The sequence below is a fragment of the Panthera onca genome, chromosome D2 (genome assembly GCF_046562875.1).
Source record: "Panthera onca isolate mPanOnc1 chromosome D2, mPanOnc1 haplotype 2, whole genome shotgun sequence".
NCBI lineage: Eukaryota > Metazoa > Chordata > Mammalia > Carnivora > Felidae > Panthera > Panthera onca.
Genome location: NC_138349.1, coordinates 71,417,046 through 71,430,243, shown reverse-complemented (window position 1 = coordinate 71,430,243; position 13,198 = coordinate 71,417,046). Strand labels below are relative to the sequence as shown.

At 55.0% G+C, this 13,198-nt stretch overlaps 1 protein-coding gene across 2 annotated transcripts in view; it reads right to left on the bottom strand.

Moving 5' to 3' along the window:
- The window catches only part of CAPN9 (calpain 9), a 43,876-nt gene extending 31,575 nt beyond the window's left edge, over positions 1–12,301 (bottom strand). For both annotated transcript variants that reach the window (XM_078434234.1, XM_078434235.1), the window contains exons 1-4: positions 12,014–12,301; positions 5,757–5,826; positions 1,630–1,748; positions 28–161 (exon numbers count right to left, since the gene is read on the bottom strand). In XM_078434234.1, coding sequence (XP_078290360.1) covers positions 28–161; positions 1,630–1,748; positions 5,757–5,826; positions 12,014–12,226 — 536 coding nt within the window. In that variant the 5' untranslated portion in view covers positions 12,227–12,301. The remainder of the gene's footprint in view (positions 1–27; positions 162–1,629; positions 1,749–5,756; positions 5,827–12,013) is intronic.
- Positions 12,302–13,198: the final 897 nt, after the last annotated feature.

Below are 13,198 nucleotides of genomic sequence, written 5' to 3'. Positions count from 1 at the left end.
TGGCCTGGCCCTGCAGGGGGCACTCACTTGGCGTAGGCTTTTTCCAGCAGGGCACTCCAGAACTCTCTGTGGTCGGCCGAGTGGAGGAAGATCAGGCGGTCCCTGAAGGTGGGCAGTCGGTCATCGATGACCACATCCAGCCATTCGCTGTGCTGCCAGAACTGTTGGCCGGAGGGAGATGGAAACCATGGGGGTGAGGCACAGGGGAGGTCCAGCCCCATCTGTAAAGGCTTGGCTCTTTCTCCCACCCCGGGCTCCCTTGGCACTTCCTCCCTCCGACCAAACCTCCCTTAGGGTCTTGAGGAAACTCACACGTGGGTTCCATGATGGGTCCCCTGGACTTTGTCCACCAAGCATCCCACCCCACCGCTGGCAGCGGATTGGAGACCCAGTGTCGACCCATCAAAGCCAGGGTCACACGTGGACACTGCAGTGGGCCGAGTTAGCTCCTCTCTCCCGAGCGAAGGGGGTCGTGTGGGGTTTGCTCCGCTGCTGTGCAGCTCGCTTCTCCATGTCCCTCTCTCCGCCAATCGCAGGTTGTCTTGGATGTCCCTGCCTCTTGAGTTGCCTCCTTGCCCGGGGGCGGAAACTCTATAACTGATCTCTTTTGGCCATTCACACGCAGAGAGAGGCTGTGGTGGGGCGTACTCGTGCCACGTGTGCCGACACCAGGTGAGCGTGCGTGCACCCGTATGTACGTGCGCATGCGTTCTTGTGTGTTCACACACGTACCTATAAGCGAGTCCAGGTACGTGTGTGAGCGCATGTGTTCACATACGTGTACGCGTGCATTCGTGTGCATGCATGCACACGTGTGTGAGTGCATCCATGTCAGAACTCAGATTGCCGGCCTTGGGGACGGAGGGGACGGGGCTGGCCCAGGCGTGTCGGGACAGAAATGCGTGCCTGCCCCGTGCTGCCCCCTTCATCGGATCCTTTTAGTTCTGTGAACACCCCACGAGCTCGATATCAGTCCTTGTTTCTCCAGACAGCTTGTGAAGGCCGGGGTCCCTAGGAAATCTGCCTGAGGTCACCCACAGAGGCACAGGGATGGGCGGGCATCCGTGGGTGGGCAGCTCTGCACAGGGACTACAGGGAGAGGTGGGGAGAGGACAGGGAACAGAGTGGAAAGAAAACTGCAAACGGATTCCCAGGCAGGCCGTGCCCACGTGAGGCTCTGCGCGGGTCCCACGGGGGCGACGCGTGTCCTGCCAGGACCCCAGCAGGTGACGTCTCAGTGCTTCTCTCTGTTTCTATTTCTTACCCTCACACACGTTTCCAAATCTGTGTTTCGTCAATAAGGAGAATCTCTCGGTTTGAGAAAAATATGAGAAATAATCCACTCCCTGAGAGGTATAAGGTTTTAGGCCATTTACGCTGAACGCACAAGATATTCCAAAGACGAAAACCTGTAGCGTGGGCCTGCAGACTTGCCAAAGTTCTGGATATATTCCGAACGCGGTCCTTCGAGTGCGTTTAGACGTTAGCCCTTGACAAAGCCCAGTTTGGGGTGCGGCTTTCCCACAGATGGGGGCGCATTCCTCCCGGGATTACCAAGCAGCCGAAGAGGCGGGTGGCGTCACATTGGACCCCAAAGACCTAGCTCTACCGGCCAAGGCCCCCTCTTACCTGGAAGTGGAATATCCCGGCATAACCGGGTCCGAAGCTTTGGTCCTGGGGGACGACTCGAACCAGAGCTTTTTCATTCAGCGTCAGGGAGGCGATGGCAGCTAATAGCCAGCAGTCGCCTGCGAAATGAAGGCCATAAATCACAGTGTTCATCGCCCAGTTCACAGTAAACTGGGAAACTCTACGCCAGAAGCAGAAGTGGGGGCGTTCCAGATGTGGCCGCGTCTTTTCCGCGTTTAAGGAAACGGACAGAATACCACCAAAGACCTCTGCTCCCCACCCCCCCGCCCCTGCCACCTTCTGCCTCCCTTCCTGGCTCTTCCCTTGCCCGGTTTATCACGCACAGCTGTTGTCGGCTGGCCAGCGTTATAGGATACGCTCACTTGGGTTTCAGACATATGCTCCGTTATGCATCAGCTCTGTGCAGTTCCAGAGACTTCCCCTCCAGAGGGCGAAGCCTCCATATGTCCGTGTCAGCATGCGCTGGGTAAATAGGCAATTCATAAGCGCAGCCCAGGAAATTAGGGGGCCCTCAGAAATAGCCCTTGCAAGTGCCTGGGGAGTATATTTACGGCACCGAGGCCTCCCCACAGCCCAGACTCAGTGTAGTTAGAGATCGCAGTAGCTCCAATTATTATTATTTTTTAACTTTTTAAAAAATGTTTATTTATGAGAGAGGCAGAGACAGAATGCGAGTGGGTTAGGGGCAGAGCGAGAGGGAGACGCGGGATCCGAAGCAGGCTCCAGACTCTGAGCTGTCAGCCCAGAGCCCGACGCGGGGCTCGAACTCACGAGCCGCGAGATCACCACCTGGGCCGAAGTCGGACGCTCAGCCGACTGAGCCACCCAGGCGCGCCTCCAATTATTTTTCATTGTCAAGGTTTGCTGACTGATCTAAGGATTTCTGCAGCGATGTCTTCATGATAACACACATCTAGAGGACAACTGCAAGGTGCAGTCAGATCTCAGACCATAGTGATCTGCGCTGTACCAGACGGACGCAGCCACTTGCCTGCGTTGAGAATGGAATGAGCCCCTCTCTTCATTGCTGCTTGGGAACTAGGGGTGAGCAGATATTTGGAAGTATCCATTTAACCAACAGGAACCCCTCTGTTTTCTCCCAGATCTATCTGTTTGCCATAGATACCACCACCGTCGTTGGAATTCAAGACCCCGTCGCCCTCAGCCGGGCTTCCCCGGGGCTCACATTTCTGGAAAAGACCATATACCCCATGACCCCTTTCTGATTGTTGTGCACAGGCAGGAGAGACTCACAGAAGGCCTAGCATCAGGGAAACGACTCCCAGAGTCGCTCTGCTTCTGGCTTTCCCTAGGGGGCACATGCCACAGGTTTCGAATGCCTCAGCCGCTCTTTGGCAGCCTGGGGTCCGGCCTTGGGGAGATGGTAATGAGAAAGGACACAGGATCATTTGTTCAGCAAGGTTGACTGAGTGCCTCCTGGGAGGCGGTCCCTGCTTTCAGTTCTGGGGTCTGATGGAGGGGCCCCTGCTGTGGGGCTGACCTCCTCCCCACTCTTCTCCAAGTTATGGCTTTGCCTGGTGCAGGAAAATGCCTTTCTTTTCCTGAGAGTGTGGCAGATCGTGTCTCTTCAGCCAGGAATGCCCTGAGCGTTTGAAGGAGGAGATTCAGAAGCCGGGCTATTCACACAACTTAAACCAAAGGGGAAAACTCAAGAGCAAAGCAATATTGCTTTATCTCTGCTGGGCCCGTACGGATGCAGGGTATTGCTTATCCCAGCGCTATGCCCAGAATAAGGGTACCCTCTCAAGGTCAGTTTGTTGGGCAGCCGGATGAACAGACAATAGCAGGCAGGGGGCCGCCAACCGGGAGAGGTGGGAGATGGTGATGTTCTAGCTTTTATTTTGGGTGGCAGACTCACAGCTGTTCATTTTATTGTTAGCCCTCATTGTGCACACATATGTACAGTATTTGGAAATAATAAAATTGTTATAAAGTACTAGTTACAGGGGCACCTGGGTGGCTCAGTTAAGCATCCGACTTCAGCTCAGGTCATGATCTCGCGGTCTGTGAGTTCGAGCCCTGCGTCGGGGTCTGTGCTGATGGCTCAGAGCCTGGAGCCTGCTTTGGATTCTGTGTCTCTCTCTCTCTCTGCCCCTCCCTCCCTCATTCTCTCTCTCTCTCTCAAAAATATAAACACTAAAAAAATAAAGAAAACAAAATAATAGTTACAATCAACACCAGCTAAGGTTAAATATGCAGTTGTAATTCCAAATGGGTGTTTGCACTCCTGTGACAAACAAAAACTTTGAAACACAAAGAAGCCTGTACGATGACTTTCTAAGCGAGGGGGCAGTGAAGGGAGATAGAGGAAGAGTTTGGGGGTGAGATGAGAGAGAAGATGAGGAAGGGACAGACAGAGTCTCCCGGAGAAGGCTTACCCTCAACAAGTGAAGACCAATCTGAATGTAAATAGTTTCGGAAGGTCAAAGTTCTAGCAAGGCTGTCTAATTCTATCATCTATGTACAGTTGACCTTTGAACAACATGGGGGTAAGGGGCACCGATCCCTGGCACAACTGGGAATCCATGTATAACTTCTGGCTCCCCCTAAAATTAACAACCAGTAGCCTACTGTTGACTGAAGGCCTTAGTGATAAGTCAATTAACACATATTTTGAATGTTATATGTATCCTGTACTGCACGCCTACAATAAAGTAAGCCAGAGGGGCGCCTGGGTGGCTCGGTCGCTTATGCGTCTGACTTCGGCTCAGGTCATGATCTCACGGGTCGTGGGTTCGAGCCCCACGTCGGGCTCTGTGCTGACAGCTCGGAGCCTGGAGCCTGCTTCGGATTCTGTGTCTCCCTCTCCCTTTCTGCCTCTCCCCAGCTCGTGCTCTGTCTCTCTGAAATGTTAAGTGTAAACATTTAAAAAAGTTTTAAGGTAGAAAAAAGAAAATGTTAGTAAGAAAGTCATGAGGAAGAGAAAATCCATTGGCAGTACAATACTATATTTATACAAAAAAAAATCCATGGGTAAGTGGACTCATGTTGTATCATTGTATCTCTCTTTGTATCTATCATCTATGTATCTATGTATCTATCATCTATGTATCTTCTATCTATCTTCATCATCATCATCATCTATGTATCTTATCTATCATCTATCTATGTATCTTCTATGTATCTATGTATCTATCTATCATCTATGTATCTTCTATGTATCTATGTATCTATCTATCTATTATCTATCTGTGTATCTTCTATCTATCTATCTATCGTCTATGTATCTTCTATCTATCTATCAATCTATCTATCTATCTATCTATCAATCTATCTACCAACTAACATCCCTCTAGGTTTGTGAGTCTGGGTTCAATGTTTGGGTAGCTGGGTCATTGAGCACGGTCAGCTGTGAATCCGGGCCTCATAAGCTTACAGCTCCACTGGTATTTTTTTTTTTTTTTAGAAGGTCTTTTTTTTTTTTTCCATAAATAGAATAAAGGTAAACCCAGTCCAATTTTGGACTAAATCCTGAAATGCAAGATCCAATGTAACTGACTGGGGGGCACTCTCGGATCAATTGTAGGAAGGAGATTGTGAAGCTCCGGGGTGGGGGGGGGTGCCCCAAAGTCTGAGCCCCTGGGCGGCATAATGGTTAAGAGCAAGTTCAGATCCCGACTGCCCAGCTATCGCTCCTGTGACTCATGTTACTTAGCCTCCCTCAGCTTCGGGTTCTCATTTATAAAATTGGAAAGGTCACTGGGAGGCTGACATGGTGATGAGTTAATGCATTAGCTGTGTCATGGTGCAGGGAGCCAGACCGGCGTCACCGGGCATCTCTGTTCTCTGTAAACTCCTGGGTCGCGAGCCCCACACCGTAGGCACACCCACCCCCAGGGAACAAGAGTACAAGTCGCCCAGAGTCTTCTGGGCTCCATCTGGGGGCACAGACTGGCAGACTGGGAGGGAGGAGAGGAGGAAGCAGCAGGGGGCAGCAGTGCTGTTCCCCCAAACCCTGTGCCCCTTGGGTTTCCAGGGTCCTGTGCTGCCCTTGTCACAGAGGCAGCTCAGAGGCCCTCTCCTGCTGGCCCCTACGGGTGCTCTGTCCAACCCCCCTCTCTCCATGCCCCATCTCCCCCACTTACCAAGCTCCCCCTGGCAGATATCTGTCCTGGTGGCCCCTCCAAGGATGAATTCTGGGTTTTCCACTATTTCCTGGAAGAACAAAGGCGATACTGAAGTGAGGCCCACCACGTCCTGGGCCGGTGTGCTTAGAGCAGCTGCAGGGTCTCTCTCCGTTCTGGGAGCAGAGGGCTCTTTCCTGTATTTGATTCTTTTCCTACGGAGGGACGCCACAAACCTGGGCCTGTCTCTGGGAGACATCCCTCATCCCCTGGGGAGAGGTCCTACCCTCTGCGCGGTCCCTCAGTGCAGTCCTCTGGTCAGACAACTCCTGCCATGCCAGGCTGCAAAGCAGGACCAGGAACCGAAGGTTCTCACTGCCACTCAGGCCCTGGGCTAGGAGTTAGGGGGAGCATGAGTTCGAATCCTGACTCCCGGCTTACGGGCATTACACCTTCTGTGGGCTTCAAATGCCTCATCTTAAAATGGGGTGATACAGGGGCACCTGGGTGGCTCAGTCGGTTAAGCGTCCTACTTCGGCTCAGGTCATGATCTCACAGTCCGTGAGTTCATGCCCCGCGTCGGGCTCTGTGCTGATAGCTCAGAGCCTGGAGCCTGTTTCAGATTCTGTGTCTCCCTCTCTCTCTGACCCTCCCCTGTTCTCATGCTCTGTCTCTCTGTCTCAAAAATCAATAAAAACATTAAAAAAAATTTTTTTTTAATGGGGTAATACGCCACACACTGGTGTCTAGGATTAAATACAAATTTCCACTCTCCCCACCCAGCTTCTTTCTTTTTTAAAATATGTATTGTGTGTATATATATATGCAGTAAAACCTTGGTTTGCGAGCATAATTCGTTCTGGAAACATGCTTGTAATCCAAAGCACTTGTATATCAAACCGGACTTCCCCATAAGAAATCATGGAAACTCAGATGATTCGTTCTGCAACCCAAAAATATTCATATAAGAATGATTACAATACTGTGATATAACAAAATAAGGAAAATGCAAAATATAAAGAAAAAATAAACAAATTAACCTGTACTTCCCTTTGAAAAGCTTCGTGGCTGGTGTGAGGGAGACAAGAGAGAGGAGGGTTATTGTGTAGGACGACTTTCACTATCACTGATGGAATCACGGCTGTTTGTTGGTTCAATGGCATCTTTTTCTTTTGGTGCAACTTTAACAAGGAACCTAGCCAATGACCCAGAATGAAGCAAAGCATTCCTAAGCTCACTCTTGTATGGAAAAGCAAAGGACTGTCCTTAGGTGCTTAGAAGCGACAAAAAATACACGAGTCCCAGTTGCGGGAACTTTCCAACATCCTGAAAAATCTCTGATTTCTGCCAAACACCATGGCCTGAGACTGAGCGTTTGAGCATGGGAGATGATCACCCACAATCCTGCGGTGAGAGACAGAGAGACAGAGAGAGAGGGAGAGAGACAGAGAGAGAGAACCATTGGCTCAGTTGTGGTCATGTGACGTTGGGCATCACGTACTACTTGTATTGCAAGACATTGCTGGTTTATAGAGTTAAAATTTATTAGAAATGTTTGCTCACCTTGTGGAATACTCACAGAACAAGTTACTTGCAGTTCAAGGTTTTACCATATATATATATATATATATATGCACACACACACATATACACATGCACATACACACTATATAGTGGGAGATATGTGCATATATCTCTCATGTCACTTTACCTCAGTGCATTATATATATTCTATTATATAGTTCACATATTATATTATTGTGTATACATAGTTATTTATACATACACTTATATATACAGAGAGATACGCATAAAACATTAACAAAAAGGCATTTGAAAGCAATTGTATAAAACTCATATATTCTTTCCAGTTTTCTGGGGCACCAGTCTCCATTCCTGGCACGGACTATGGCAAAGACCAAGACAGAGAAACCCCCTGCCCCCTGCCCAGTGAGGGGGGACAGACCGGAAACAAGCGAGCAGATGTACAAGTTCAGGAGCGCTAAGCACCGGGAAGGAAAATGATGGCGTGAGGTGCAGGCTATTTTAGCTGGAACAGTCAGGGAGGGCGTCTCCGAGAAGCAGGCAGTTGAGTAGGGAGTCGGGTGAAGGTCCAGGGAGAGGAAACAACAAATCATGAGACAGAGAGGAAAGTTCTGGCATACAGCAGACGCTTGGTCATTTTAACTGGATCTGAGTGCAGGCTGAGTAAGGGGCTTTCCTGCTTATTTCCAGAAACAGGACTGGAAGGAGAGGTCCTCACCAGTCCCAGGGTGGATGCCTCAGGGGACAGCTCTGCTCTGAAGGGGTTTCCTCAAGCTCCCCGGGACCCTGCTGCTCCTCTGGCCCGTGTCCCAAACAATCACCAGAGGACGGCGATTTCTTTGCCGGGAGGAGGACTTCTCAAGGCAAAGAGCCAAAGTATACAATGATGGTGTTCTCTCTGCAGACCGCAGGATGCGCCCGCCTGGCACAGTGACAACCCCCAGAACATCTGCCCAGAGAGCGCCGCTTGGCTTCATTTTCCAATATTTCAGGAAACTCGGGCCAGGAGAACTTCTGAACACCGTGCCATGGGTTCGCCAGGCCTAGCAGAGGTCTGAGCAACATCCAGAATGCAGTCCCCTCCAGTCCGGTCCTTAGCTCCAGGCGGGCTGAAGGGGGGGGGGGGGGCTGTCACTGGATCACCCTAATCTCCGGAAGGGCAGGAAGGGCAGCACAACGTGGTGGGGGACAGCTCCTCAACCAGGCCGGTGGGGACCCTCTCACACGCGCTGTGTCCCCTCCGTGAGCCCAGTTCCCCAGGGGGTTTGCAGGCGGCTCAGGGCCGGGCCGTGGGAAGGTGAGGTCCCCGCGGTAGCCCTCCCCGATCAGCAGAGGGGCTCGGCGCAGGCCATCTAACCTCTCCAGCCTCTGTCGCGCGACACACAGACCGCCCTCCTCCACCTTGGACATTCGGCGCCAGGTACGGAACGTGTATTGGAGCCCCTGCCCCGAAGGGGCACCCGGGGGCCTCCCACGGCGCTCCCTGCGCAGCCAGCCGCCCTCAGGGGGCGCTATAGGGCCCCAGCAAGCAGGACCCCCACTGCCGCGGTGGCTCACTCCCATAGTGGATGCAAAATGGACTGAAGCTTGGCAGATTCTGCCCAGCAGGCTGTGGCAGGTGCCGGGCCACCTGGAGGCCAGATGGGCCGTGGGCGACGGGCCCCGCCTGCTCCCTCTCTCAACCGTCCCCTCCCCCGCCTCCCGCCGGCCCATCCTCCCCCCCGCCCCCCCCCCCCCCGCACCCACTACGCCCGCAGCTGCCGCGGCCTCTGGGCTGCATCTTGCAATCACTTGTTGTTGTCCAGGAGACTTTTATCGAATTGCATCCAAACTGTGGTTTGATGGAGGAAAATACAAAGGGAGAAGACTCAGAAACTGTCACCAAGTGAACACCCATCAGCCAGCCGGTGTCAAGCCCGGGGGTCCCCGGATGCGCGGCCGGGGCAGCGGTCCCTGCCGGGTGCCCGTGAGCGGCGGGGGTCGGGCGGTACGGGCGCCGTCCTGGAGGGTCTGAGGATGCGCATGCCCAAAGAAGGGGCGCCGCGCGGCCAAGTGTTCGATGCCATGTGCCACGTGACCGCACGTGTTGACGGATGTGAGTTTCACGCGTGTGAAACGTGTGCGACCCGTGTAGGCGTGGGGCACAGATGGCCCGTGTGCATGTCTCAGGCGCGTGCTGGCTCTGTGTGTATCTGGGTGCCCTGCCTGTGTGCCTGGGGTTCGTTCCGGAGGCATGTTTGCTCGGGGCCTGTTTCGTTCACTTGGTACATCATCAGGGGCTCAGCCCCAGCATAGACTTTTCTGTACCAAGTAATCAATTTAAAAAGGGGCAAAGTCACAGTTCTAACAAATTCGGAGAGGCCGGGCCCTATGATTGACAGGGGCGTGCTCCCCAGGGCCGCGGAGGTACCTGGGGACACGGGGTTGGTGGGGGGGGGGGTTCTCAGGACAGCCCTCGGCCTCTGGAGGCACAGGGGTAGGGGCCAGCCGCCTGGGCGGGGCAGTCATGGCCCCATGCCACAGTGTACCCAAGCTAGAGGGGTGTGGGCATCTTTACAAGGAGGTGCGGCCGGGGGTTTAGGCTGCGAAGTGAGGGAGGGGATCACATAGAAGAAAGCAGATGGACGCAGGCAGACAAGGAATCGAGGAGAAAAAGGCCAGATGAGACTCTTGTCATCTAAGGAAGTCGGGCTGCGGGGGCCTGGGAAGACAGGCCCCTGGTTGACTGCACCGTGGCCCTCCGTGCCGGAGACCCGCCCCTCCCCACTCAGACCCACGGCCCTTTCCAGACGGCCCCCTGGAGGTGATCTCACCTTCTCCCCAAGCAGAACGTGTCACCCCCCCCCCCCCCACTGCGGGCCCCCAGGTGATCCCCTTCAGTGCACCCTTGCCCTGGGCTCCCTGGAGGGCAAGGCTGGCTGCGGACCGCCCTCTGGCTTCTCTGATTCCGGCCGCTCCTGTGTTCATGCCCGGCCTGCAAAGCACAGCGGTGTTTGACAAGAAGGTGGTGCTGGGGAGGGCACCCCGCCCCACGGTCCCCCTGGGCAGCTCCGCACTTGCAGCCCCAGCAGGCACCACCTAAGTGCAGGGCGGAAATGCAAACGGCACCCCAGCCACACAGGCCTTCTGGAGGGACACTGCTGCCATTTCCCTGCTGCCCCCCGGCCCCCGGCCCTGTGCCAGGGACCCTGGACCTCCGTCCAGCAAGAGGAATATCAGTCCTCACCCCCCACCCAGGCCCTTGCTCCCGATTTCACAGAAGTCTGCAAAACCCCTCGGAGAGGAAGCAGAGAGGTGTGTTTCTGGGAATGAGGACAGAAGGGAAGGTCTGTCTCAGGTGCACGCGAAGTGAAAGGCAGAACAGACTCTGAGATTGAGTCCACAGGAAGGACAGCAATCCAGTCGACCTGAGTTAAGATAAATAAAGACGTCGTTGGGGCCCTCGGCCGAGGGCAGAGGGGCTGGGGTGTGCCGGGGGCTCTGGTCTGTGGGTGGCGGCCTCACCCGTCATTTGGGGCAATCCCAAGGGAGATCGGTAGCAAAGACGACTAGCTCCTAGAGCTGAGCTCTGGGACTCTGGGATCCCTCGGGGGTCCCGGTGGCATCATTACCCTCCCCCCCACTTCTATGGAAGACAAAAGACCCCCCAGCAGCCAGGAGGGTCTTGTTCCCCCGGTTGGGGGTGCTGAAAAAGCTGCCTCTTCCAAGGTCATGGCTTTCAGGGGTACCGCATCCCGTGACTCATCGGTGAAGGGCACAGACCCAGGTGGGCCGGTCACCCCCACACCAGGCGACTCTAAGAGCCCATCCCAGCTCCAGAGCGTCCCGTGCGGCTGGCCGAGGCCTTCGTGGGGCCCTATCCCAGCCCCCCGGGGCTCCTTCCGCCCACCCCTGCTCGTCTTTCCACAGGTGTTGGCCCCAAGGGCACCCATGATAAACTGACAAATGTCCTGCGGTCACTCTTTGTGCGGGGGTCCACCCAGCGTCTCAGCCCAGCCCTTTCTGTGCTCGCCCTGCCCGTGGCGACCCGTCCCCACGGGAGCCGCTCCCAGGCCAGTCCCCGCCTGGAGGGAATGACGGCCAGCGGCGCCCGGGCAGAGGTCAAGGCCTGACTAACCAGCACAGCAAATATTGACTCCTCGTGCTGGCGCCCCTGGGGACCATCTCCTCCAGACTGTTGGGGGTGGGGCAGCTCAGACACCGGCTCCCCTCCGGGAAGGCAGATGCGTGGTTCGGGGAGAGAAGCCCTGTGTTCCGTGCGTCCCGTGCATCCCCTTACTGAGCACTTGCTTGCTGAGCGACTGTCCATCCACACCGAGCACCCCGGCTGTGGCCAGAAGCTACAGGCACGTCACGTGCGCCCATGCGGCGAAAACGTGTCACCGGAGAGTTGGCTTGGATACGCTTTGATCCCCACTTGCGGCCGGCTGACAGGCCCCTCTCTGGAGCCAGGCCCCAGTCCCGGGCTCCCCTGGGTGGGAGTCAGAGAGCTGGGGGTGGGGTGTAGCCAGACACCCGGGAGCATCCCTGACCTGCCCATATGTGCCCCCTGTGTGTCGTTTCCCGTGCAAACCGCCCAGCATCTCAACAGTGGATTCGGCCGATGTGCCTGGCAGGTGTGTGTGTGTGTGTGTGTGTGTGTGTGTGTGTGTGCAGCCCCCCCTCCCAGGACCCCCTCTCCTGGGCTGCTGAGCCCCACCCCTGCCTGCACCCCCCGTTCCTGCTGTACTCACCCCTGGCCGTTTCCACACGAAGGGGATCTGGGGCCTCTCACTGTAGAAGAGAGAGGAGCTGTCGGCTGGGAAGTCTGCATCCTCAAACAGGATGCCCTTCTGCACACACTCCTGCCTCAGCTGCTCGAAGCTCTGGCCCGAGGAGTGGGTGGCGCGGGCGTCCTTGGGCACCGGGTGCTTCTGGGGCCCTGGGGCCCGATAGAGGTAGGGCATGGCTGCTCCCCTGGCGGGTGGGCTCCCGATAGGTGGGAAGAAGCAAGGCGACTGTGTCAGCCAGGAAGGAGCCAGCTCGGGGACACCTGGGCTGAGTGGCCCTTGGCCTCCACCTGTTTGCCTGGGAACCTCCCCGACACGACGGAAAGGAGGCACACCCTGATGGCAAACTGTGGAGAGGGCTCTCTGCCCTCCCTCCCAGGGCGCCTGAAGACCCAGGGGGAGCAGTGAGCCTGGGCCGATTCTGCTTCATGCACCGGGGAGACCCCGTGGGAGAGGATTGCGTTATGGGGAAAGAGGGCAAGAGGGCCGCTGCGTGAAGCCCCTGCTCTTCTTCTAAACACTTTACAAGGATTTCTCTGCGATTCTCGATATAGTCACGGTCGGCGTTGGAGTCACAGGGTCTTGCGTTAAAAGCCTGGGACGAGGGTTTTTACAGGACCCCCCAGTTCCCAGGAGTTTCAGCTTAGTTCCACACACTTTCTGTCGGGTGGACCCTGCCTCTTGCTGTACCGGGAATGTGTAGACCTCAAAGTTGTGACGCATGGCTTGAACTTCCAGTTTTGCCTAGGGTGACCTTGGACAGTCCGTGCCTGTTTCCTCGGAGTCAGGACAACAGCCAGGCAGACAGGTGTGACAGTATGAGGGTCATCCATTTCTGGTGGCACCTCTGTCAAGGAAATGATCACCAGCCCAGGTTTCTGAGAATTTCCCCTTCAAATGCCCCAGGGGAAGTGAAATTCAACACCGACCACGCCATTTAATGTGGGGCCTTCCCCACGCGCCAGGAATTTGGGTCCTTATTCCATTCCCATTACGTGGATCTCTGGACAGGGGTCTTTTCGCCTGGATCTCTCCCGTGGACTGAAAGAACCAGTTTTTTGCTTTTGGGGTTTTTTTTGTCTTGTTTTGGTTTTTTTGTACGTTTCTTGTAATAAGTTCTGCCTGCTGGTCTCCAGCCCAGAGACACGG